General features: G+C 31.3%; 2 protein-coding genes across 3 annotated transcripts; both read right to left on the reverse strand.

The window, feature by feature from the left end:
- Positions 1 to 2966: 2966 nt before the first annotated feature.
- On the reverse strand, positions 2967 to 13364 carry LOC107452065 (protein obstructor-E). Of its 2 annotated transcripts, none has more exons than XM_071180116.2 (6): positions 13204 to 13364; positions 9492 to 9593; positions 7686 to 7889; positions 6762 to 6827; positions 5193 to 5381; positions 2967 to 3412 (listed from the first exon to the last, which is right to left on the reverse strand). In XM_071180116.2, exons 1-6 carry the CDS (start codon positions 13235 to 13237, stop codon positions 3078 to 3080), a joined length of 930 nt encoding a protein of 309 aa, XP_071036217.2. In that variant the 5' UTR covers positions 13238 to 13364; the 3' UTR covers positions 2967 to 3077. The 2 variants fall into 2 exon arrangements, with proteins under 2 accessions (XP_071036217.2, XP_042897546.3); XM_043041612.3 differs by having other exon boundaries at positions 7686 to 7892; positions 13204 to 13358.
- A 3421-nt stretch (positions 13365 to 16785) lies between these two features.
- Positions 16786 to 27366, reverse strand: LOC122269280 (uncharacterized). Its single transcript, XM_071180115.2, has 6 exons — positions 27225 to 27366; positions 24989 to 25090; positions 23616 to 23825; positions 20190 to 20237; positions 19239 to 19427; positions 16786 to 17345 (listed from the first exon to the last, which is right to left on the reverse strand). The coding sequence occupies exons 1-6, from the start codon at positions 27256 to 27258 to the stop codon at positions 16930 to 16932; spliced, it is 999 nt and encodes a 332-aa protein (XP_071036216.2). The 5' UTR covers positions 27259 to 27366; the 3' UTR covers positions 16786 to 16929.
- Positions 27367 to 27650: the final 284 nt, after the last annotated feature.

The raw sequence follows: 27650 nt of genomic DNA on the forward strand, positions 1-27650 counted from the left end.
ATGAGTGAAAATAAACCCACACAGCAATTAAATTTAACTCATTTTGCTGTTTTAGGATTTGCATTGCATTGAAAATTTCAATTTTTATGAAACAAGTTGCATTTTTTGTTAAAAAAATATTACATTTTGAAATGCTCAGTTGGAATGGAATAGGACTGCAACAATTTTACATAAAACTTTATGCCTGGACACCCCTGTTGTAAACACAAATTGCCAGCAGAGATTTATTTTAAGTTTGAAATTGATTGAAAAAACATGGACAAAGAAATTTTTATTACAATTTAAAAAAAGAAATTAGATTAACTAATAAGTATCTGTGTTTACATTTTCATCATTTTTCGAAGTCAACAAAAATTGTCAGGAACGAAAAACACAAAATTCTTTTAATTAAATAATTAATTAAGAATTAAATATGATTGATTCACATCTTTTCATCATCAACACTTGTTGTCTGAGGCCAATGAAATCCTTTTCAGACTAAAAGACATATATTTATACTTGTATGAAACGTTTAATTGATAATTAAAATTGACTTAAGCTTACCAATCAGCTTTTATTTCATTTTTTTACGACAAAGAAATTTATGCTATTAAAAAGTTTTTTTTTGAAAAAAAGAATAATTTGATTTACGTCTTGAATGTGAGAATTCAAGCATGTGATTTATTCATGTATATACATACAGTGTACAAAATAAAAATTAACACCATGAATAACTTTTGATTTAATAAACGGATTTTCACACATTAGGACTCTATAATTATAGTTAAAAAGGCTAGCCTTAAACGTGTTAATTAATTAGTAACTAAATATATGCAGATCATTAGTTTTCCATGAAATAGTATCTAATTTTTCGGTTTCGGAAGTTGTGAAAATGAAACATTCGCCATGCTCATAAGCCAAATCTCATATATACTTTATCTTGTTTAAAAAATTTAAAAATTTCATACGGAGTAAGGTGTTTATAGGATGTCGAAGGCATTCGGGAAGTTTTGAAAAAGAACTGAATCTTCTTCGAATCTCCCTGAATCCTTTATATATAAGTGCAAAGGATTCAGGGAGATTCGAAGAAGATTCAGTTCTTTTTCAAAACTTCCCGAATGCCTTCGACATCCTATAAACACCTTACTCCGTATGAAATTTTATATATAAGTGCATATATATGAAAGTATTATATATAAGTGTATTTTTTTATATATAAGTGCAATTTTATACTTGTCATTGCCTTTGACCTTTTATCTGATGCTTTTACTTTTAACTGTCTGTATTCTTTATGTTTTGAGTTGTTGCTGTCCACTCTTGGACCTGTGTTCAAGCAGTCCTGGCCTATGTGCTGCTTTGTGCAGCCAACTAATTGCTGATATACGTAAGGGTTTGTATAATAATATAAGGGTCCGTTGACCTCTAGACTTAATATTTTCTTAATTTATTAGGATCCTTTGACCTTATTTAAATTCGGTGGTTCCCCTTTTTTGTGTTTTAAATGTTTAATTATCATGATCCCTTGTGGCATATTTTGAACAACTTGTAGTGTATCCCTTGCTGAAATCAAATTATCGGGCTGTTGCCATGTAACTTATAATAAACTGATCTGAATTTTAACAAATGCCACGGTGGGGCATCGCCGGGTTCCCCGACCGGCACTGATTGAGCCTGCGCCCCCTCTTCTGGGTGGGCCTGCCGTGGCGACGGTACAGATTTTTAACGCATACCCTGAATTAATAGGGTGGGTCGTTATATATATTACATACATATATAAGTGCAAAAGTTAAGTGGTAAAAAAAACACTTTTATCTAATAACTTTTGATCCAATAATCGGATTTTCACATACTAAGTCTCAAACTTTACAGAGGTTACCTTAAATTTGCTTATTAATGTATGAATACGATATTTTAAGTTACGAAATCAAACACAAAAACGTGTTTCTCTGAATAAACAAGCCTTTTGGTTTTCAATGGATTCGAATTTCCTACTCTCAAAATAAGAGGTCCTATATTTGAGTCCCAATAGTAGGCAGGAGAGCGACTGAAAGTTTTGGCCCTTTAATGTTAATTTCTTTTTGCGCATTTCCTTACATCTCGACAGCTTGATAAATGAATTACGAAATTTTTGCACCGCAATTAAAAAATTCGTTTATGATATCTGCAGATAAATGAACATTGTCTTGATTAGTAGTTTCTTCGATTGAAAAATTATTTCTGAAATTTAAGCGAAACTCATTCTTTTTATAAAATAATTCTATAAAGAGAAATCATTTGGAATTAAAATTCAGTTAAAGTTAGGTACTTCAAAAGTTGAGATTATAAATTTTTAACCACCGTTAAAAACCTTCTACTTCAAAAAATGCTTCCTCTCTCAGAATATCTAAGAATTTAGACTGAGATCCAGAAATGACGAGCAAAATGGAAAATCAACTACAGAAATAATACAGCGGAAAGCGATTGAAGTGTACTGTTTTTTGTATTTTACTCAGGAAACCAGTTATTATTTACTTCCCAAATTTCAAAATTCGTTACAAAATTCATAAAAAAATTAATAAAAAAAGAAGGAAAGAAACTTTGCTAACTAGGAAAAACTATAGAATAATGTTTTCAATATAAGCACCATTTGCAACAGCAATGAGTCATAGCCTGAGGGCAAAAGTAACAGACCCTCATGTTGTTACTTTACTTGGAATAGCCAGATATGCAGCAGAAATTATTGTTACACAATACTTTACATTATGCTGGTTTATGTTAACGAGTTATGTTCATATTTTAAACTTGAAATTTTGTTTACTGTTCATAACGCTGCAAACTGTAAGTTTTTATCCTCGTCGAACTTTTTTCATTGATTTTTCAAATCGTCAATTATTTTTTAAAAAAATCACAAAAAAGCTAGTCGTAGAATTTTAAATTTTTCCAATTCATTAAAACTGAAATTTTTGAATATTAACTATACAATCATATAACTCCAGTATGAAAAATAATTTATCCACATGATCATTTTTTATTTCACAAAACTTCAATCATCAAATCACAAACTTTTAAGAAAATCAAAATTTTTTCAATAAAAATCATGAAGTTAGTTTTAGAGTTCGTTATTCGGGGTACTGAATTGGAACACAGGTTCTCACTTCCTGCGAATAAATCAACCCTTGACCGCATTTCTTCACGTATGGTTTCCAATTAATGCAAAAAATGAAGAGTTTTTTGCTACTCGGGTGACGATAGGAGCCAATGTCTACTGGACATTTGAACCACTTGGGAATTTCTCCAGTTACTGTGATTATGCAATCAAGATCATCGTCATCGCAATCATGATCTGGAGGGGTTGGCTCTGGAGGAGTTGGTTCTGGAGTTCCTTCGTTTGGAGTACTGATTTCAGGAGGTGTGGATTCAGGCAGCAAAGGGGTTGAAGCAACAGTGGTTTCACCTGGAATTCGTAAAATTGTTTCAAACATCAGAAAATAGCAATCATTATTCTTGAATATTAACGATGGAAAGTGCTACTGAAAGTGTTGTTCATTCACTCATTTCTTCGTTAAAATCAAAAGTTTCCTTTTGTTATTAAAATTAAATAAAAAATGTTTTCCTTAATTAAATATGTTTAAAAACGAATATTATACAGTGACAGCATACAGAATAGAAAGAACAGCATAAAATCTTAATATGAATATCAACAAGGGGGAAAATTGAAGAGCTACGTGGATGAAAGCCATAATGAACAGTTTTGAAAAATTGAGATTTATCTAGGAAAAACCTCAGTTTAGTCTTGGTTAACAATATAAGATTCGTTTCATACAAGATCGTTTATTTTGCAAAGTCTTTTAATTCCAAAAATATCTCAGCGGAGGAAAAATCCTCTGCTTTTGAGTGTTTTTGGAGGGTCATTGGTAGCAAACTAAAACGAAAAGAATGTGAATGTCATGATGAATACAGCTTAAATGAGTTACACATGATAATATGAAAACTTTATTTGCTTCAGAAAATGAAAATATGAAGATGGTAATCAAAGTCGACATGTTTCGAGCACTCAAAAATAGGAGCCTATTCTCAAGCCTCGCTTAACTCGAATGGGTGCTTATTATTGATCACTCGAGGCATGTCGACTTTTACTACCATCTTCATATTTTCTGAATTAAATGAAGTCTTTATATTATCAAGTATATTTTTCTGATTCAGTTTCACGGAATTAAGAATTAATTTTACGAATTAATTAAGAATTAATAGACTTAGCTCTTTGGACGATTATGGAAAAAAAAATATTGGCAAGGTATAGAATTCACTTCCTTTCGTCAGTAAATTCTCTAGCCTTAAATCATTCATCCTATTGGCTTTCAATTTATTGAGTTATAAGAAAAATAAACTTTGATAATTTTTCAAACATTGCAGAGGTTCAGTTAAAATTTATTAGTCGAATGCGGTATATGTTGGATTTTTTTTTTTTTTTGAATTTCATTAATAATCCTGTTCCTTTTTTTAAGATGAAAATGAAGTACAGCGTTTCTAAGAGAATAACCATCGCCAAGACCACCTTATTCTCCTAATCTTAAATTTGTGACTCCTTTCTGTGGGGAAAGATTAAAAATGAAATTAAAAAAAAAAAAAATTGGAAAAAAACCTTGTTAAGTTTAAAACTGCCGTTTATAAGGTCAACACAAGCATTGATGTCTCAAAGTTTTGCAAAAGTCTGCAATTCGTTTGCCGCAGATTAATGACAAGCACTTAGAACATACCATAGTTTAAATCAGAATATTTATAGTTACTTTTGAAAACAAAATGCTAAACTTCAAATTTTCAAAACAACTCAAATGTTTTTGAAAATTTTATTTTTCATTTCATATACCACCCTGTGTTTGCTACCTGGGAATGTTAAATACACCTAAATAATTGCTCTAATTTCCTTACTCTATTTTTTAAACATTTCCAAAATTAATTCAGAACTTTAAAAAAAATATTTCAAGTCAAAATATTTTTAGAAGATAGATGAATTTTCAATTTCCCAATGGGAGAATTTATTGATTTGGAAAGCTATTTAAGAAATTCTAACTATTAAGTTAGTTTTTACAATTTAAAGTTCATTTTATTAATTTAAAGCTATTAAGTTAATTTTTACAAGATCTGTGTTCTTTATACGTTTGTTTCATGCGCTTATTGATGAGTAGTTTTTTTTTAAAATTGAAATCTCTCTCAATCGCAAAAGACCATCATACCTGTTGGTCGGTTTCTCGATCCACAATTTACTTCGCTTTCGGGTCTACATTCCATCTTGATTCCATCAAACAATTCATTCTCAGGACAGGTTTGTAATGATGGTTCGAAGGATGAACAAGTATAATATTGGGCACACGCTGTTGGGTGAGGGAACAATCCAGATACTTCTGGACACACGAACACTAGATCTGCAATTAGAAAAACATTTTTTAATAGTTATTTACTAATGAAACTTGTAATATTTTGTGTGATTTTTATACTTTTTAAAAGAGGGCACAAAATAATCGAAGAGTCAAATATTAATATTGTTAATTTCGACAGTATGCCAGATTCAAAATGTTTATCGAAATAGTCAGCTGTCTGCTTCTGAAACTAGAGGTTTGAATCCTAGCAAATGATCGAAATAGCGGTAAAATAATTGTTGTTTATAAATTTAATGTTGAAGTTTCAAAAAAATATGGAAAAAAGAACGGGATAAAAATGCAGTGCTCTCCTTTTTTCTAGTCATTACTTTTTTGGAGTATTTTAATCTGTGATAAATAGATGACAGCATAACACGTTCCCGCCATTACATACATTACACTATTTTAAACGTTTCTGCAATGCCATAAACTAAATACAATGTTTTCTCCCATTTGGAATGATTTTTGAGTGGGAAATATTGTCATTGAAAGCACAAAGGAAACGATAACTAAGGAAGCGACATTGCCTAGATGGCATTGAGAATTTATTAACAAAGATAGTATCTAAAAAGCATTCAAGTATAAGAATTAATTTTTAATTCTTTTCAGCATTTTAAAAAAGAAATATAGATTTTAAGGAACACTTGGAGCTACTCTCTTGAGTTGTTATTGTTGTTTTCGTATTCCTGTTTAGGCACAGTGGTACGATTGTTCTCGTTTTCCAGTGGCGCCATCTATGGCCAAAAATTCAACTTCCGCCACACCTGTTTATAGGGCGAACCCATTCATTCATCCACCGATCGTAATTTTGACCTGAATCAGAGAACGATCGATCTCCAATCTAGTATTCCCAAAAGGAGCCGGCCAGGTGGCCGAGCGGTTAGCGTGCCTGACTGCGGAGCCAATGGCTGCGGGTTCGAATCCCGCTCTGGGCATGGATGTTTCTCTCTGTGCTGTCCTCTGTTGTGTGTGATGTGTGAATGTGGCCCACCCTATGAACGGGTTTGTGGCAGTGTGGCGTGGGTAATGTTGCTCGCCTCCGTGACTTAGGTTCACAGGTGCCCACTGGGTAACGCTAAATGAGCAACACTTCCGGCATCTTCCGAGGCGAAGAACGAGAGTTCAAGTGCCTGCCGTTATTAAAAAAAAAAAAAAAAAAAAAAAAGTATTCCCAAAGGTATTGATTTGCTATGCGAACATGAAGGACTTTGTAAAATGACAGATTTAACGTGGACGAGTCACCACTTTCTACACGGGGAGTCTTCGGCAGGTGGGGTTCGAAACCAAGAACTCTCGGACATGGGCCCAGCACCCTACCAACCAGGCTATCCCGGCCACTCTCTTGTGTAAACGGACGTTGCAAAACGTAACCGACAAAATATTTACCTTCCACCGTAGATCCCATTTCATCGGGGGTATCTTTTCCTTCTTCAAGTGTTGTTGCTTCTTCTTCTGAAAAGGAAATGCTTTCAATGTAAACAGGGTGTTCTGTAATTATCACCATTAATATATATTTTTAGAATCCTTGTAAAAATGAAATAAAAAAATATTCATCAGGAGGTGTAAAGGATCATTTAAGCGGCGAAAAATATAAAACGCTACTTTTTGCAACTGAACAATTTACATTTGATTGCTGATTAACAAAAGAAATCTTAGTATATGTTTTCTTCCAAGTATAAATTAACTCAGAAAGAAATGTTTCCTTCTTGGTTAAACTTATTTATATCTTTATTTGTATGATATTTTTTCAATAAAATTTTATAAGTGCGTTAGAAAAGTCTTAAGCTCTAGTTATACGCTAACAACGAAATAAAATCAAATATGATAATTTCAACACGTCGGGTTTTAACTCTGTTGCTCTCTAGATTGGCTTCAATGATAGTAATAAAGTTGATACTACAAGTTAAGAGATTGATAATTTTTGAACTAAATTTCAAATGCTAATTTTTTTTATTCGTCTTACTTCCTGTACATTTTCCCACTCACTTTTAATTTCAAGTTTTTAAGTTTTATGGTTCTCCCGCATTAAAACATAATGTCATGTAAATTTGAACAACTAAAACAGTGTCAGTGCCTCTGATGATTTTTTTTCAAAAGTGAGATATCTTTTGTAATTATATATTTTACAATATCTGATGAAATTGAGAATTCTTGGTTTATTTTCTTTAATAGCATACTTAGAAATGACTAAGAAAAAAAATGCTCGCATTCATTGCCTATTTTTTTCCGCATAAATGAATTTCAATATAAAAGGGTTAAAGATAGTGGAAGCTATGGTAAGTTTGGTAATTTATATAAAGAACAACATACCTTCCCCTTTGTCACAAACTGCAACCAATATCGACATACATCGTCGCCTATTCTTATCGAAATGGTGAAATGGTGGACAAGGCATGCGACGAGAAAATCCAGCCATACAAATATAAAACTTAGAACAATCTTCTATATCAGGGAAAGCACCGAATGAAGCAGGGCATTTGAACCTGGCGTAGTAAGGATCACCTGATTCGATATCTGCTAAAATAAGAAGAAAAGACATCAATAAACAATATCACATTAGTTTGACAAAAGTGCCAATGGTAACAACTACTGGGTGACCCATCGGTAGGCCTCATGAAGAGCAACTACGAGGTATTTTAATGGGTAGAAATCATGAAGACAACTATAGGTGTTTCATTGAGTATGCATCATGAGAACAGCAATGGACAATTAGTCAAATCTTCATTTCGTGACATGCCTACAGTCTGTCTATGGAAAGAACCCCCTCGTTATTCATCTGGTACAGTGGTAGTGACTATGATTACAAGGTTTAACTATTTCTAGTAGGGGTGTTAGGTCAGTATTTAAGACAAGTTTTGGCTCAAGTCGGAGGGAGAAAGGGAATCAGGGGAGAGAGAAGCTCCCCTCTTTGAAATGTGCTGTATCTTATCTCCATAGCAGCAGACAACAGCAGGCATAGTTCTTTCCATAGACAAACTATAAGTTAGCTGTTAACCGAGCTCAAAGCTAAAACGCAAATATTTTCGTCAACACCTTTGTTCTGAATGTAAACAAAAACCGGTTCCGAAGCGTGTGAAACGGTTTTTCCTTTCCTCAAAAGTACTCAAAACAAATTTCGTGTTATAATAGAACCGAAGCTGTAGACTCTCTTTCCTATCAAGATGAATTTAAGAAATATTGCTTATGATTTTTATGTCCTTTAGATTGCCAACAAGGAAAAAATGTAGATTAGTTGTTTTTAAGCATATTCTTCCTTATAGTGTAGTTATCTTTTCTTAAATAACATGTTTGTATCATTTAGTGTCCCAAACGAGGCAAATGTTTATAAAATCAACTACAGAAAAAAGAAAGTAAATAGAAAAATAAATAGTTCGCAACTATCTGTATAAGAAACTAGCTTCTTCTCGTCGAGTTTCAAAAATAGTTCTAAAGTCTATCAACAGGTGGCGATATTAATTTTAAGAAAAATCTTATAAAACGATATTTTAACAATAACCACCATTTGCGTCAACAACGTTGAACAACCTGAGGACAAAAATAGCAGTTTCCAGTGTAAATATTTCGTTTAGGAGTGTTTTAATGCGCGGCAGAATACATTTTTATACAGTCTTTTACACACAGCAGCTCCATCTGTTGACGAACTTTTTTAACTAATTTAAAATTTGGTGAGAAGAAATAATCGGTTCTCCAAATAGTTTGCAGTAAACTATATATTTCATTTCTCTTTCATTATTGATTTAAATCGTTGTACTTTTATGAAATATCCGGTCATGCAATTTCAAAATACCGCAGCTATCAAAACCAAAGATAAAAAAAAAACCCAAATATTTTATTTCGGAGCATGCTTGTTTACTATCGAAAACAACATGTATATAATATTATTACTAATAATAATTAATTATAAAACTATATCCTTAGCCCTTATAGTTAGTAAAACTATATAATAAGTCCTTAAATTTATTTTCAGTTCTAATAAGGATCTCTTATTATTTAAGCTAAGTTTTATTATTGATTTTTCACCAAATTTTTATCACAAGCTAAACAAAAAAAGTTTATTCGATAATCATGATGACAAGCGGAAGAAATCAGAAAAGATAGGGTTACAAAAATTTTAACCTTCTTGCTGATAAGCAGTTTCATCTGAAATACCTTTATCATTCACAACAAAAGCATCAACGTTTAGTTTGGATAGATAAGCGCTGATAAGAAAGAATACCACTGAAAAAAGAAAATAATACACGTGTATTTAATAGTTTAAGAATATGATACAGAAATCAGTATTATTGTAAATAATATTAAAAAAAAACATATTTCGAAGTAAGCTTGTTATTAAAAATATAAACTCGCTGGGTGCTTTACATTTACCATAATTTTAAGGGGAGAGGGGGCTAGTTTGAAATTTTTTTTACAAATTTGCCAAAAATACCCTATTAAATATTATTTTCAACTTATGAAGTATTTTTGCAACAATAATTTGGATGTTTTATTGCATTCCTGTTTGTATGTAGATGTTAAAAGTTGTTTTGTTTTTAGAAAAATGTTTGTATAAAAAGGGTTGTTTTTGTCCACAAAAGCCCTCTTACCTGAGGCTATTGTGGATAATCTTGATAGCTTCTTACAGTGGAATTTATTACAACTCAGAAAGTTGTATCTGAAACGAAAATGAAAATAATTTCGATCTAATCCTTATTGAGGAATAAATATTGACATTTATTTATTAAAATATAAATTTATAATAGAGAATTTTACTATATTAAGAAAGACATTTTGAACACAAATAAATACATTTGAAAATCATTATTCAATTTGATTAATTTGATAAATATTTTGAATTTTTTTATTTATTTCGTCGAAAAAAAAAACTGAAATGTCAATTTTAAACATGTTCTGAGCTACAATCGTGGTTGCTCTTTCAGTTTTTGGTGACAAAACTTTGGTAACTATTTTTTTCTTGAAATTTGAAAAAATGTTTTTTTTTTCTGGAAAAATGAAAGATCCATGATTAGAATAAGTATAGTCATCTTGAGTTGTGGTGGCTCAGGAGATAGAGCATTCGACTCTCAATGAGGTAAACCGGGTTTAAATCCTAGCGATGGCTGGTCAATACGAATTACCGGCTCGCACAGACCACAGTGCTGACGAAAAGTATCATCAGTGTCTGACGGATCATGGGTTAGAGTCTCCTTGCTGATAGGAGAACCGTGGGAGGTTTTCTTGGTTTTCCTCTCCATGTAACGCATTTGCGTGTTTGTTATGCAAAAAAGTCCTACATAAAGGTAAAATCTCACCCAATATTTGATCCTGTAGTTCCCTTGTCTTCTGGATTTTGTTCGAAATTACAAGGCTTGAACATTGGTAGCCGTAAACTCAAAATCGGTTCAATGACGGTTGTAAAATAAAATAAAATAAAACTATATCCATCATTCTTAGAAATTCCTCATACTCCCCAAACATATATCTAGATCCTTAAATCTACGAATTCTCTAACACTATATACTGCTTTAATATTATATATATATTTTTAAAAAAAACTTAACTAGCACAAAGTCATCAACTCTTGTTGAGTCATTGTTATCAAAACATTTCAATCTATTTATATCTGTCTAATATCATTGAGATTTGAAAATGAAAATAAAAACAAATAAATAAAGTTGCGGATTTATAAATGAATTTTTTTCACTTAAAGCAAAACCACCACCAAGTAGCTCTAAAGCCATGTGTTTGCACTAGGCTCACAAAGACATATGTTTGTTTATGCCTAATGCTGATAATTAGTAACTATGCAGAGCAAAAGTTAAAATTGATTTAAGAAAAAAGCAGCATGATTTATAACATATTATCACATTCAGTTAAAATTTGAAACTTGCTTTACATGGAGAGGAAAACCACGAAAACCACTCATTGTTAACCTGGTTGCAAGGGGACTCTAACCCTTGATCTGTCTACCACTGAGAATATTTTACGTCAGCACCGTGGTTACGTCATCTAACCAAGATACAGTTTCCCATTTCACGTCCTGCGTTGATCTTATTTCACGCAAGGTTATTTGTCTTTGTCTGTTAACCTGACAATTCTATGTACACGTCGGCGGACTCGTTTATTAAGTGCACGTGATCAGCCACTGTTGTCCATGGTGTCCATGGTGGGAGGGTATGGCGGAAATTAGGTATTCACGGTACACTCTTGACACTGTAGATGCTTTATAACCGTCGTTGAACAGTCGTATCTAAACTCGGTTCAACTCCGTAGCCTTGTAATTTAGAACTCAATCCAGAAAACAAGTGAACTCCTGTATCAAGTAATGGGAGAAAATTGCCTTCGTGGAGGACTTTTTGATTAAACTAAACCGCATTTGCGTTACATGGAGAGGAAAACCAGGAAAACTCCTCACGGTTATCCTGACAGCAAGGGGACTCTAACCCATAATCCGTCTTCAACTGAGGATATTTTACGTCAGCACTGTGGCCAGTGCAAGCCGAATGCAGAATTTGAATTGACCAGTCATCGCTGGGATTCGAACCCGGTTCACATCATTGGAAGGCGAACACTCTATCCTCTGAGCCACCACGTCTCACACATTGTAGGCACTTGACAATTCCTTAATAATGTCCGAAATAGAATGTTCCATGCGTCAAGCTTCAATTATCATTCCACGTTCAAAGTCTGTTAATTCTCGTCTTGCGGTCATAATTGCACCAAAAACATTCTTGAATGAATAACGCGAACACGAATCGAATAGTCTTGTCAGTGCACAGCCCATATATACGTTTTGTAAGCGATACTACTACTATCTATATATTTGCATGCTGCTATGCCATAACTTTTGTCATGACTCTTGTTAGTGTATATAGGTATAAATGGGTAAGTGTTCTTTTTATACATAAAGTCCTTATAACTTCAAAACTATTTGTCCGATCATCTCCTGTTTGTTCTCGCCTGATTCAGTTCAAAAAATACATTGTAAGAAATTCCTTTGTCTCGATAATTGTCGGGCATCGATGTAGAATGTTTAAATAAGAATAAGTCAAAAAGGTACTTTATATGCATAAAACCTTTTGCAACTTTTTAATTATTACTGTTATTGATAATACGGTATCATTCGATTCAACGTAAAAAAATGGAAACAATAGTTAATTTGTTTAGATCAAGGGGTTGAGTACAAAATTGTACTTGATAAGTGCAAGTATAAACTTGTACTTAATGAGTGCAAGTATAAACTTTTACTCTCTTTCTTTTTCTTCATGAAATTCTTCTAAACTATTTATGGATGAGTCTCATTCGTTTTAGCGTAACAAATTGCGTAGGAAACAATAATTCATGTGTCTAAATGGTAGTATAAAAGTGTTAAAGATCTTTTACTGTTTATGATTAACGTATAGCATTAAAACAGTAATTATAAGTTTAATAATTGGCCTTTTTAGAGATAAATATACCGCATTTTAATGATATTTCATTGTTTCTAAACTATTTTTTCTGATGATTATATTCAGAAAAGTAATAGCTATTTTACTAAGTTTATATTTTTGAATATACATAATTCTATTAATTTTTCGCCATTTATACGATTTTCTACTGGTGTTTATAATTTCAAAAAAAGTAATAATAAACTTAATAAGTTGACCTTTTTGAAGATAATGATGCGACATTTTATTGATCTTTTGCTATTTAGATCTTAGATCTTTTGCTATTAGTTTGTAAATTAAAGAGTAATAATAAACTTATAAGTTAACATTTTTAACGATAATGGTACCACATTTTATCGAATTTTCGCTTTTTACTTAAATTTCTGTCGTAATTTACAATTTAAAAGAAGCAATAATGAACTTACTAAGTTGACCTTTTTGACGATAATGACACCCCATTTTATTGATCTTTTGTTTACTTGGTCAAAAGTAATAAGAAAAATTCACACTATCTCGTAAAAATATAACATATGGCAGTGAAAATTGGGAAAAATAACGATATTTAATCAAAAAGATAAAGTATCACAGAAGTTGAAAGCCGTAATTTTCTAGCAATTTCGTTTTTATCATTTTATTATATAATTCATTGATTTTGAAATACAAAAAAATGTAACAATCCATTTTGATATGTTTGTTTTTCCCAAAATATTTGTTTTCACTTTTTAATGTTATTTCGCTATACATTTTTGATGTTTATAAATAATGTTAGTCAAGTCCATAATAATGATCTTAACTTGATTATATTAAACTTGTTCAATTTGTAATAAATCGTAATTATTCCAAATAATTGTAATTCTTTTTTATAAATATTGCAAAATTAAAAAAAAAAAAGATTGAAAAAATATTTATGAAAAATTCTCATTCGCAGCTGTAAGCTATCATTATAGTGGGAAAGCATTTATTAAAACTGAGATGGAACACTAAAGAAAAGCGGGACACAAAAACCTTCATTCTTTCAAATTTTTTCTTTTATTGAAAAAAAATTCTATTATTTTTCGTTTAATACATTCAATTTTTGTACTTTTATTTTAATTAGAACTCGAGATGTGATTTAATTTCAGTTTCGATCTAATTTAATTTCTATCAATGTGCTTGATGAACTTAAAATAACTTTTTCTCATGGCTCATTTTCTTTCAATTTTGAATTGATATATTTCATAAAAAATTGAAGATAATTGCATTGATTTGTCACCAGGAAAATAGGAAAACGTGTTTAGATTTGTACACATGTATTTTTGAAAATTTATTGACCTTTAAAAACTGAACTTTTTACTATAAAATATTGAAAACAATCATAACAAAAATGCTGAAGACCATTTAAAATATACAGATATTAACGTAAAATAATTTAAAAACTAGTTCTCTTATAATAGGTTTAATTATATCAAAAATTAAAGACATCAATTTTCTAAAGTTTTTAATTTTCTTTAAAAATGTGTCAAGTTAGATTTGTAAATATTTTGAATATACTTATCATATAATAAGACAGAACAGAAATTTTCAAACAAATGCATGTTTTTTAAAGAAGTTTCAAAAGTGCATCCCGGACCACTTTAAGAATAAACGAAAATTGGTGCTGAGAAATTTTTTAATTGGAAACCAATGAACTCTAGACTCAGGGGAGGACCGAAAAATGCGATGGTTAAATGACATAATAAAAGATTTAAAAATAATGGAACCTAGAAATCCAAGTCTAAACGCTGAAATCCAAGCCCGATGTAGGTTATAGTGACATAGAAAAAGAAGAAGAAGAAATGGAACATCATGAACTTATGGTAGATCTTCAATCTAATATATTTATTATTCATAACTGTTAAATACTATTTATATACTTTTCAAAACTAAAGGGCAAGTTAATTTCCTCTATGGTGCGTTTTGAAGTTTGAAAGATTTAAATCTGATTTAAAGCAAAGGGTCATTTTTTTTGCCACATTTTATGTTCCAAAATATTTTTGTATGAGTTAGAGAATTGGTTTCGGAATGTTTTCTACACTTCATTATTAATAGAATAAATAATAATTTGATATTCACGTATTCATTTTGAAAATTAAAGCAATGCATAAATTTAAATTTTAAACTTCGGTTTTAGTTTAATATCATATAATTTTACATAAATACAAGGTTTTTGAACTTTTTTTTTCGTCGTATGCCTGTATAGGCAGTGGGGGTGTGATAGTTCCTGTTTCTCAGTGGCGCCATCGATGGCCAGGAATTCGACTTCTGCCACGCCCTTCACACAACCACAACCCGTTTATAGGGCGGGTCACATTCACACAAAGGAGAAAGGACATAGAATACACAGAGAGAGAAAGAAACATCCATGCCTTGCCCGGGATTCGAACCCAGGACCTTTCTGATGCAAGGACAGCTCCCTGCCCCCTACACAGGCCGGTCGACTTTGAACTTTTTTTACCGCATATTATATTCTCATTTCACAGAAAAAATGATTCGTTAATACAAATTATTCGTCATGGCAGTCATTGCCCGAATCCAAACCCAGAAAACTGATCGAATGTTCTAGCCTCTGTACCATCTCGTCATACAATGCAAAAATGTTTCAAAATCAGAAAAAAAGTCAAATAACTTTTAGAATGCAACAAGATGGTACAAGAGTGAGGAAAAAACTTCGTCAAAAACTTAAAAAGTTTTATCAAAAACATCACGTGATTTCGTGACGATGTGATTGTCAAAAATAACAAAATACAGATCAAGGATTTCTGCATAATCAGAAATGATTGTTTTAATTTATGATAGAGCAAAACTTTTCCAATTAAAAAGGTATATCGATATTATTTATGATATAAATTCTATTAATAAATAGTTTTTACAGACGAAGCATTTTCATCATACTTTGAAGGTTTATTACATCAAGTACCTAATATTAAAAAAGTAAAACATCTTAAATACATTTGCATTTAATATGATAATAACATTTAGAAATAGAATATTTTAAGCACATTATTGGGTTTTCAACTAGATTCTTACCATTTCTCTTTATTTTAAATTTTAACATTCAGTTAGTCATTATATATTTTGGGCACGGATATAATGTTTTATAATATTCGAAAGCGGATGTTTTATTCTCCAACTATTTTCTTTGTTTGAGTAAGTTCATGCTAATTTTTAAATCATTAAAATGGAATATAAAGTTTAGAAAAATGTGTAAATTTGGCTCCTGTTCCTTTCGAGTTTAATCAAAGATTGTTCGTAACTTTTGTGCTGCGTTTGGAAAGAGTGTCATAACTAAAAGAACCGTTCTTGATTGGTATGCCAAGTTTAAAAAGGAGAATTTTGACATCAAAGACGCGCCTAGTTCGTGCCATCCAGTTGAGTTTGATAAAGAGTGATAAAACCAACTTTCGCACGAAAATTCACGTCTAACTGCAAAAGAATATGGAATGCTTTCTTCAATATGCAATGCTTTCATTATAGCTACCCCTCAATGCTTTGTAAGAACCATAGACCATAAAGCAAAACTATTGATAAAAACGAAAACTAAATATTGAACTAAATATTGAAAAAAAAAACGGTGGGGATTTAGTTGCCAACATATTTATAATCAACATATTATATTTATAATTTACATTAATGCACATATATAAATTATATTCAACACTATAATTTATAAATAACTATTTACTGTATCATTGGTCAAAACATGTATTTTCTTATTAAATAAAAATGTTTAAGGTTTTCTAATTTAAGTTTGTTTCATGCCATTTTTTAAATGAAAAATCTTATTTTTAAAAAACTTTTTATTTAGAGTTCTTCAAATTTTTTTTTTATGAGAAAGTTTTATTACAATAATTATACGCAACAATGTCAATACCCGACTCAGTTCTCAAACTTCTCGAGTTAAACAATTTTAGCATTCAATCTGTATTAAAAATTCGAAATAAAATGCAATAAAATTTTTGAATAAAATTTACTAAAAAATTCTATACACCTTTTGATTTTGTTAATGATTTTTAATAATGACTCATTATTGAACTAAGTATTCCAAAAGAAAAATGCATATAGTAATTCAATTTATTCAAATTGTTCAGAGAATGTAAATTTTAAATGTCTTTTTGCTTGTGTAAAGGTATATTTTAAGGTGGAACACAAGTTTCCACTTCCTGAGAGTAAATCAAGTCCTGTCCACATTTCTTCACGAATGGTTTCCAATTTATGCAAAAAATGAATAGTTTTTTGCTACTAGGATGACGATGAGAGCCGAGTTCCACTGGACATTTGAACCAACTGGGGATTTCTCCAGTTTCAGTGATTATACAATCAAGATCATCTTCATCACAATTATGGTCAGGTGGTGTTTGTTCTTCGGTTGTTGTTAACAATGGAGTAGTTATCTCAGGAGTTGTAGGTTCTGGAGTAGAGGGCTCTAACGTAGAGGGCTCTAGAGTAGAAGGCTCTGTAGTAGAGAGCTCTGGAGTAGTTGGCTTACGAGAAGTGGGTTCTGGAGTTGTAGGCTCTGAACTTAATGGCTTGGTGAAAGGAGTAGTTTCACCTGGAATGAGAATTGTTAAAAAAACAATTTTAAAGTTATTTGAAAAATTTTATTTTTTTAAACAATCTTAGGAACAACGTTTTCATAATGCCTGTTTCCTGAATTTCTAACTTCGCAATTTGAAAAGTTTTCTTCGTTTATACTTTAATCCCTTAAGGGTTCAGGGGAAGATTTGTTTGGTTTTTCGCATAGAATCATACGTTTTTTTTCTTTGTTTTTCAGTGAAGAAACATTTCTCATCAGAGAAATATAATGAGAAATAACCTAAGTGATTTCACATATAATAGCAGCCTAATGTTACGAAAATAAGCAACAAGTTTAAAAATACTCTGCCAAATTTAAACTAATAAAAGCTTAAAGACATGCATAAAAAGAAGAACAATTGGTATGTTTCGAGCACTTATTCTTAAGATGAATAACACGTAAAGGATAAAAATATAACAGGTTTGGGATAAGCAAAAGCACTATTGCTAATGGAAAAAAAACGCGGAGGTTGAAGGAGGTAAAATTTTCTCCTCGTTTTGCGACCTTCGTCCACCATCGTAATCTCTGGCTCCATGATTTTTATTGTTTTGTCTCCTAATTTTTAGTTTTCATACATTTCCAATAAATATTTCACAGGTTTTAGCAATTTTGGGCAATGGAAGGAAACAAATTGTCATTCATTAAAATTATTTTTTGTTTGAGACAAAATTTTATTTTTTGAGACAACTGCAAGTGAAATAAGATATGAAAAATGAAATAAATCTATGCCTAGTAAGAAAGTAGAGATGAAAAACGTGAAGAACCGAATTAAGGTTGAAGTTGAATTTCTTGAAAGCTGTATTTTTCTAATACATGCTAACCTGACTTCATCAATAGCAGAGTTTTCAGGGAAGAAAAAGTGTAAACGGCGCAAGAACTCTAAAATGTCCAGTAAAATCCACCTTTACAATGCATTCATAATATGCAAACCAAAGATGAAAACAAAAGAGCATACATTTAGGGGCAGTAAATTAATATTTTATAAAATTAAAAGTAAAATCTCGAAACCTGACAAATCACAATGCAAGTAGCACATGTAATAAACAAAAAGGCAGGTTTAATCGCTCTAGGAAACAGAGAGAAGTTGAAAATGATTACTGGAAACAACTTCAAGTTTCAGCCTCCAATTAAATCTACTATGATATTATAAAATTTTGTATTAAATATTTTTGTGTATTACATTTAATTCCCACAATGGCAATTTGTCTAATTTTATTAATGTTTTTTTTTCTTTCCTTAAATATTGTCTTACGACCCACCATGCGTATACGTTTTTTTAAATTTTCGATGAGGATTCTAAAATTTACTATTAGCTTCTTCCTTCTCACTCCTGTCAAAATGACGAGGTGAATTTTGGCGTCTATTTCTTGTGCCCGTGGTATTTCTGGGCAGCAGTGTTTAAAATTAACAATTATGATTTAACGTGCCAAAAATATTATTTTTACACCCGGAATGTTTATTTAGCTCACCAGATGGCAGTACCAGACTATTTCTAATGTCTCTAGAGATAGTTAGTTTATTTTAAACTAGATGTCAGCACTAATCAAAGGTAAAAGCTAAATATTTATCCAAAAAATTAAAAATGAATGCAGATATTGTACATGTACTTAATTTTATCTCCTTTTCTTGAATAAGAAATTGGCACTTTTTCAGGCTATTTTCTTCATAAGTGTGCAACCATTATCGCTGTCTTTAAAGAAAACTCTTTAGATCACTAACCAGCTGGAAAAAAATTGGGTGGGGTTTCGGGTTTTTTTTTTGAAAGATAGTGATCAGGGCATCTTAATGTTTTTAGTTAAAATATAAATTCTATTTCATTTAGATATCTCGTCTTCAGAAATCTTATTTGATTGTAAAATGTCACCATACTTGTGGGTCGGTTCCTTGATCCACAGTTCACTTCGCTTTCGGGTCTGCATTCTTTCTTGACTCCATCAAAGAGTTCTCTCTTGGGGCAAGTTTTTAATACCGGTATGAAGAAAGAGCATGCGTAGTAATTGGAACATTCAGTTGAGTGATCAAATGATCCAAACATTCTCGGGCACAAAAATGAATGATCTATAATTGGAAAATTGTTGTCTAGAATTAGTATCGTTGGTAAAAAGGGAAATAAAGTAAAAAATCTTTAAAAATAAGTATTTGAAATCTGAAAAAAAAAACAGGGAAAATTAGAAAAAAAATAATGATCCAGATTTTTAAGGTATTATACTAGAATAAAAAGTGTTGGAACTAGAGCAATATGCACTCTTTTTGGCATTTTTGTCTTTCCTTAGAATTATAAACAAAAATGAAGAAGTTTATTTAAAATAAAGTAAATTTATTTAAAAAGAAGTAAATTTAAAAAAAATTAATAGCTATTAACCTTTAAATGCAGCATTCTTATTAAACATATTTTCCGTACTTTTTTCATTATTTTGTATTAATTTAAGCCAGAAAATTCGAAAATAATGTATTTAACATTTATGGTCAGGAGATACAGCACCGGTGTTTTTTCTACGTTAAATGTAAAATTAAGTTTTTTTCTTCAAATTTGCACTTGTTTGCAGTTACTTAAATCTAAGAGAGCTATAGGAAAATTATATGAATATAGGAAAATGGAGATTGTATGAGATTACAGTTTATTGAATTTTAGATTATTGAATATAGAGATTGTACGAATTATTTGTTCAAAATACAGTTCCTAAATAGCATCAAAATGTAGATATTTTTTCTCTGTAATAATTGTCAAGAAATCGGTAGAGATTAAAAACTGTTTGAATTATCCAATACCATTTTCTTAGGGATGAAACTGAACACAAGAAAAATATTTTTATCGGGTACCTTTTTCAGTAGTTATTTTTTCATCTGGATGAGTTGTTTCCTTTCCTCCTGTAATAGGAATATTGTGTATAATTGAACACAAAAATAAGAAACTTTTCTTTACTATATAGTCTGCAACTATATGTAGTACGATAACATTATAGAACTTTATTTAAAAACAAAAACTCCTTTAATCTTATTAAAACTGTATTGTGTTGACTGTATGGTGTTGCATAATCATCGCACTTAATATACCAGGTTAGGCACAAGCTGGATTAAAAGAAATGACCGGAACTCCGACTATCTGATACCCATGGAACCAAGAGTTCTTGCGATCAAAATCGTAAGATAATGGCAGAATCTTTTCAAGTGGATTTTTAAAATGTTCAAACATAAGTATAACATTAGGTGTTCAACGCATAAACTTTAAAGCTAATTTATTCAAATTATAATTGTCATTATTTTTGTTTGTAATTATTTAATATCAGTTAAATATTTCTAAAATGTTACTGAAAACATTCATGCAGTCAGCTCTTTAATTTATTATCTATGGATAATATAACTGTAATGATATATTTACCAATCCTATGCATGGGAAAATATTGAACCACTCTTTTTTTTAAAAATTAGATTGCTTTAAAACAGATCAAATTATTAAATAAAAGTTTTAATTTAAGGCGCTTAATCCCGGCATGAGATAGCTTTGGTTCTGAGACATGGAGATATGGTAAGTCTCAATTGAATATATTTGTACGAAAGATTTATAGGAAGCAAGACATATAGGAAGACTAAGTAAAATAATTATAATAATAATAAGTGTAGTAGAAGACCGTAAAGAACGGAAATTAATAAATGTTTTTTGAACTGAGACATAAAATGCATCAATAGATTAAACTGGGCTTTCAACAGTCAAGCACTCTTAAATCCTTTCATTCGGCAAAACTCTATATCAAGCATTTTATGAGACAAAACTGGAAAGCGTTGCTCACTTCTTGTATTTCTTCAAGAAAATGGAGGAACAGCTTAGAACAGGGTATTGCCGATAAGCTCCGCAATAAAGCTGTTGCAGAATTCAGACTTGCTGTGGGCCATGATTACCTGGCGAACCACCTATGCCGCATCGGCATTTTCCCTGACCCAAATTGCCAGTTATGCTCGAATAATGAACCTATGGAAAAGAACCATGTATTAAGATGCTCGGCTCTGCGTGGGGACTCTGAGGTGAGGCGCTACTGAAGTGCCCGACATCTGTTAATCAGATAGTGACTTTTTTCTCTTACTTGTTGTTCACTGTTTTTGTAAGAGTTTGTCATTTTCTTTTGCCATTAGAAATATAAAAAAGAAAAAAAAATTAAACTGGGCTGCTCAAGTTTTCAGAAGGAATGATTTAAACCTGCTGAAGGACAAGGAGGAAGAAAACCTAAGTTCCAATAATTGACGCAGCTGAGAGAGAATTAAAACTCTAAAGGTTAAGGAACGGAGGACAATTATAAGCGTCGTTGAACAGCCAACCCAAATTTTGGGGTTACGTCCACTAATTTTCAACTCCGTAGCCTTGTAATTGTGAATCCAATCCGGAAGACAAGGGAACTCCTGAATCAAGTATTGAAAGAAATCTGCCTTAGTGAAGGACTTTTTGATGGAACTAACCCGCATTTGCGTTACATGGAGAGGAAGACAACGAGAATCATCAACTGTTAGCCTGACGGCAAAGGGACTCCTATGATCCGTCTATCACTGAGGATATATCACGTCAGCACGGTGGTCGGTCCAAGCCGGATGCGATTCATATCAACCATCCATTGCTGGGATTCGAACCTGGTTCACCTCTTGGAAGGCGAACGCTCTATTTCCTGAGTCATCGCGGCTTAATAGAGGACTATTGTCCTCCAGAGGCCCCGTACAAAGTGAATCTTCTGCATTATCTTTGCAAACTAATATTTGTCTGCGATTTCAAAGCAGTCAGACTGAGATTATAAATGTAAAAATTCAGATTAATCCGACATGCATATATATATCAAAATTTGCAAACTTAAGGTCTTTAAGAATTATGCATAAAAACTTTATATTGTTTATCTTAATGTTAAATAAGTAATAATTAATAACAATGATACTAAAAAAAAATTGAATGAATCTCTATATTGTTAAGTTTGCAATTAAGTAGCAGGAGGAAAAAAAAACTTTACTTTTTGTTTTGAAAAATTCTCTCAATTCGGGTTTTTAATTTTTATTAGAAACAAATTTAGTCATGTTAAAAAATAAGTCTCATTAATTTCTCCCCCATTTATTTGTCTGCTTTTTTAAAAAGAAAAAAGAAAACACACAGATGAAAAATAATTTGCAGAGCTGCTTTAATAATCTGCAGCCCTCGGTGCTGTGCTGGAAGGTTTCTGCTCTCAGGCTTGCAAGGTTGCTTGGAAATCTTCTTAAGGGAAATCCTTGGCTCTCACTGGGCTGTCATGCTACTAGTGATGACGGTGAAATTTAATTTTGAAACAGTCAAATAAATGTTTTTGCATACTACGAGCATATAAGTAATATATTTAAATTTAAAATAAATAAGTTCAAATACCAAAATCAAAACTAAATCCAAACATGTAGAATGTAAACAAAACAAAAGTAAACGAAACATGAATGCATAACAAGAGTTCATCAGGGGTACCCTACACGCATTTAGGCTCCATGCCTTCAGAACGAATGCATGGAGTTTAAGAAAAAGTCTTGTTAAGCATTCATGTTCCTTTTACTTTTTTTCTGTTTGATTATACATTACTGTTTTGGATTTTATTTCGATGTTGGTATTTAAACTTTATAAACTACTTATTTATTTTAAATAAATGATATTAAAAGACAAATTTTGGGCATATGCTGCTTCAGAGCTATCCTGCGTTTTCTACAGATCTGGGTTTTCTACATATCATTTCTGCAGCTTTTTATGTAATTTTGAATTTCGCAATAATATTTGTTTGAGTTATATACTTACTGAAATATCATACATTTTAATTATAAAAATATTTCTACTCATTAAGAGAAGAACATTATTCCTGCAACAGCTGTTTTGGTCCAGGGGTTATAGAGGTTAGGGTTCCACATTTTTGTGAACAACGGTACGATGGGATCGACAATGCAAGCCAACCACTTTTACTTCCTAGACAAACTTCTACCCATCCATTAGTATCCATGTGTGGATACTATATATGGGTGCCCATCTATGGACCATCCAATCCAACCCCATTTCTTCACGACAACATTTCAAAGCCTTGACGACAGATCTATGGAGGCTCGTTAAAAATGTTGTTCATTTTAAACAATATCTACTGAAATTACATCAAGTTATTTGGACAATTGCATCATGTTATATGGAAACTGCATCAAATTATATGGACAATATAGGTAGGACAATGAGTGTTGTAAAATATTAAGAGTTGAAAGCAATGAAAAGGATACCTTTTCCTTTGTCACATATGGCAACTATAAATGAAAGACATTTTCTTCTGTACTTATCGAACAGTTTGGCTCTTGGACAAGGCAAGCGTTGAGGTATTCCAGCGACGCAAAGATAGAATTTAGAACAATCTTCAACGTCAGAAAATGTTCCAAACAGCGATGGACACTGGAACTTCTTTTTCCCATTGAATGTGTTCAAGTTGGGGATTCCTAAGAATAAAATTTAAATATAATATGTACATAAAAGCTCATTTCATTTCGTTAATCTTATAAGAATCTTTTTACATTTCCATTTCTTTACAATTTTATTTACATTACAATTTTATTACAATTTTATTTAAAATTTTATTACAATTTTATTATACAAAATAAAAATAAAAATTATCACCGTTTTTACCAAATTGCGGAGAAAACCATTGAAACATTGTCTGAAAAAACGTTTTTATTTAAATTTTTTTTTGCATCAAGCATGCATACATACCACAGCTATGTTTTAAACGAATGCATAGTACATTGCATAGCACATACAAGGTACATTGAAATTTTAAATGTTGACTTCTAAAAATTAGAATTTTTAATGTTCTTGAGTGTAAAAGCTTCTTTAATGTTTATACGATCTAATTAAATATTGATAGGATTGAAGCAATATAGTAATAAGCCACACTTCTTTACAGGCTATATATTTACATCGAAATATTTCATAATATTGTTTTTAAATAAGTACTAAACAAGTTTCTGCAATTTCCTGAGAATAACAGCATAACTTGTTTTTTACTAAAAACGATCTCGGAAACAGCTTGAAAATGTGGCTCATAATCATATTGCCTAGAGTATTTTAACCTTATCGTATGCCTATTGCAAATCTTCATTTTAAGTGTATTATGTTACACGCAGGATTTTTTTAATGAGTAAAAAAACAATAATTGATAAATTAAATAATATACCTTGATCAAGTTATTTTTACTTCCATGCTTAAAAATAACTATTTTTTGGACAATTCTTCGTATAATGAAAATAATCAAGACGTAAAAATTTAAATTCACTTGGAATGAAAGCATTTCATATATGAATTATTTCATTTAAATGTAAGCCTGTTGTTAATTTAAGCCACAACCTAGTCATTATTAATTTTAAAGAGAAAAAATTAGAAACTTCTCGCTGTAACAAAAATGTGCAAAAAAATTTTCCGAATCATTCTATGCATAGCTTAAGTCTCTGATTTTAAAAAAAAATAATCAATATAAAAATCCTAAAATGTAAGTATTTTAAAAATTCTTGAGTACACATACACAAAAACACTGTTTTATATTTACATTGACAATATATTTATAAATGTGAAAAAGAAAGATTAAATAAAATGTTTTAACCCAAACCTTTTCGGCGAATAACAACTTCATCTGAGTTAGTTCCATCATTTAACACAGAGGCTTCAGTGTTTACTTTTGATAGATAAATGCCGATTAGGAGACATATTACTAAAAATAAATAAAATAAACAAATAAATAAAGGAACAGCAACACATCAAATTATATCTTTTTATTTCATATTATTTTATAACCGTCGTTGAACAGCCTATCCTATTTTGGGTTTACGACAACTAATGCTCAACTTCGTAGTCTTGTAATTTTGAACCCAATCCAGAAGACAAGGGAACTCCTGTATCAAGTATTGGAAGAAACGCATCTTCATGGAGGACTCTTTTGTGGTACTAATCCGTCTTTGCTTTACATAGAGAGGAAAACCACGAAAACCTCCCACGCATTAGCCTGACGGCTCGGGGAATCCGTCTACTACTGAGGATATTTTCCGTCAGAACTAAGGTCGGGGCGAGCAGATTGCGAAATTCATATCGACCAGCCATCGCTGGGATTGAACCTGGTTCACCTCATTATAAGACGGACGCTCTATCCCCAGAGCCACCACGACACAAATTATATCTTTGCTGGATTTTTGAGAAGACAAGAAAATGTATAGCTGGTTGAAATTTTAGAAAAAAACTTAAAAATTTAAGAATCTGAATTTCTAAATTTCTTTCACCGTGATCTACAGAAGTTTTTTTTATAATTTTCTATCTTTTTTTTGCTAATGGGTCTCATAAATTATTTTTAGCAGAATTTCTTATCTCATTCACATTGCGCATAAACAAATATTATTATAGTATTTCATTTTAACAAAGATAGTTCCATTATAAGAGTAGTACTTTATTTACGTCTCAGTAGAATTTCATGAAGGTCTAGGAAACATCTATGAGGATTATCCGAAGACATGCCATCACAATTTCGATACCTTAAAGAGAGGATGAACCCCCTCTTTGGTAGCCTGACGACCTGCGCACGAAATCAAACACGTGTCATATTGTTGTTTCTAATGAAACTTGGAGAAGCAAAGCTCGCTAGCCGTTGCTCTTGAGAATTAAGTCAGGAAGGAGCGCATTTCGTTGGATAAGAGAGCACCACTAGGGTGAAAGTGGGCCTCAGCTCAGAGCCCTCGAGATGGAAGGCATCTCATTTGTTGAAGCCACTTCCTCAATTCAGACGTAGATCTGAATGAGAAGAATTTTTTTTCCAAATCCCTTTACTTGTGATACTGTTTAGAGACCGACAACAGGACATTCGATTCCACAGATTTTGCGATCGCTTATATCGCATGTACTTAATGGGTCCTAGAAGCATCAAGAATCAAACAGCAGTCCCTCCAGACCACAGTATGCTCTAAGCATTAGGATACCACGGTCGCACGTTACGATATAACAGTTCAATGAGTACCTATACCGCACACTCTCGATCCCTTCGCAGGCTGATTAAAGTGGTCACCCTTTACTCGCTTACTAACTGCTGTCAGTTTTTGGTGTTTTTATTCTTCCTTCCCTCAAAAGTGGTTTTTTAGATTTAAATATTAATACACTAAATGTGCACACACACAATGATTTCAATTCTTTTTTTTTCTCAATGTTTCTGAAAATGCATATTTAGGAGTTTTTCTTTATGGAATACATTTTTGCATACTAAAATAATAGAAAGAGTCAAATATTTTCTGCGGAATTTTGAGGTTTATTGTCGAGCGTCATTAGGGCAGTTATTTTCTGTCCTTAATCAAAGCATTTTATTAAGCGAAAAATTATAGATTTTTTTTCGTTTTTTTTTTATTGATGACCTAACATTACTGGAGAAAAGCAAATTCATGACTCGAAAATATGCTTTAAAATTACTGTTCATGAATTAGTCATTATATCGTAAAATGCAACACAAGTTTAGGATTTGAAATAAAAAAAAATCGAATGATAAGTTCGTCAAAGTAAATGTCCTTGTATTTATGCCATATACTTATTTTTGATCAAAATATGGCCGTGAATTCATATTTTAACCTATACTTTAAACTGTATAAATTGTTCAAAACGAGAAAAATAATCTAAATTACATCGAAATAATCTGAGTAATTAGTTCCAAAACGCTTTAATTTAGTTTTTCAAAATCAAAGTGTTAAGGTATCATACTAATGCCACAATATATTCTACAGCATTGTATTCAGTAGGTTTTATATATTTTAGTTGTAATTATAAATAAAGTTCTTATATCGGATACTTCAAAAGAAAAGAACGTAAAAACTTACTAATTTGACATTTTTGTAAGCCCTGAAACCACATTTTTTAAATTTATTCTAACGTTGCCGATTCGAAAGTGAAGACATTTACATTTTATCGCGTGAAAATCAAACCATATGGCACACAGATTCAAAAATAAATATCAATATTTAATCAGAAAGATAAAACATTGTGAGACTGGAGGACTTTGAACATATATAGATTTATAATTTTATTCCATAATTAAAAAGATTCTGATTCTCATAAATTTCTTGCCATCATAATTTAATGTGTAATATAATAAAAAAAATACTTTAATTTCATTATGTATATCTGGAAATATTTATCATTGTGGAACAAATACATTGTTATACGGTTTCTAATTTCTTTTAGTAATCAAGATTTACAAAGTAAGATTTACAGGATCTTCCGCTACTATATTCTAAATGAACAAT

Source organism: Parasteatoda tepidariorum, chromosome 1 (genome assembly GCF_982258835.1).
Source record: "Parasteatoda tepidariorum strain Cologne lab strain chromosome 1, Ptep-v5.0, whole genome shotgun sequence".
Taxonomy (NCBI): Eukaryota; Metazoa; Arthropoda; class Arachnida; order Araneae; family Theridiidae; genus Parasteatoda; species Parasteatoda tepidariorum.

Excerpts from the sequence above, each read along its gene's own strand:
- LOC107452065 (XM_043041612.3), bottom strand. The coding sequence starts at position 13,237 with ATGGGGTGTCATTATCGTCAAAAAGGTCAACTTA. Across the intron at positions 9,594-13,203 it reads TCGTCAAAAAGGTCAACTTA|TGGTATTCTTTCTTATCAGC; the intron begins GTAAGTTCATTA and ends TTCTTTTTTCAG. Across the intron at positions 5,382-6,761 it reads AATGGGATCTACGGTGGAAG|ATCTAGTGTTCGTGTGTCCA; the intron begins GTAAATATTTTG and ends TTCTAATTGCAG.
- LOC122269280 (XM_071180115.2), bottom strand. The coding sequence starts at position 27,258 with ATGTGGTTTCAGGGCTTACAAAAATGTCAAATTA. Across the intron at positions 25,091-27,224 it reads CTTACAAAAATGTCAAATTA|TAATATGTCTCCTAATCGGC; the intron begins GTAAGTTTTTAC and ends ATTTATTTTTAG. Across the intron at positions 17,346-19,238 it reads ATCAAGGAACCGACCCACAA|GTGAAACTACTCCTTTCACC; the intron begins GTATGGTGACAT and ends TTCTCATTCCAG.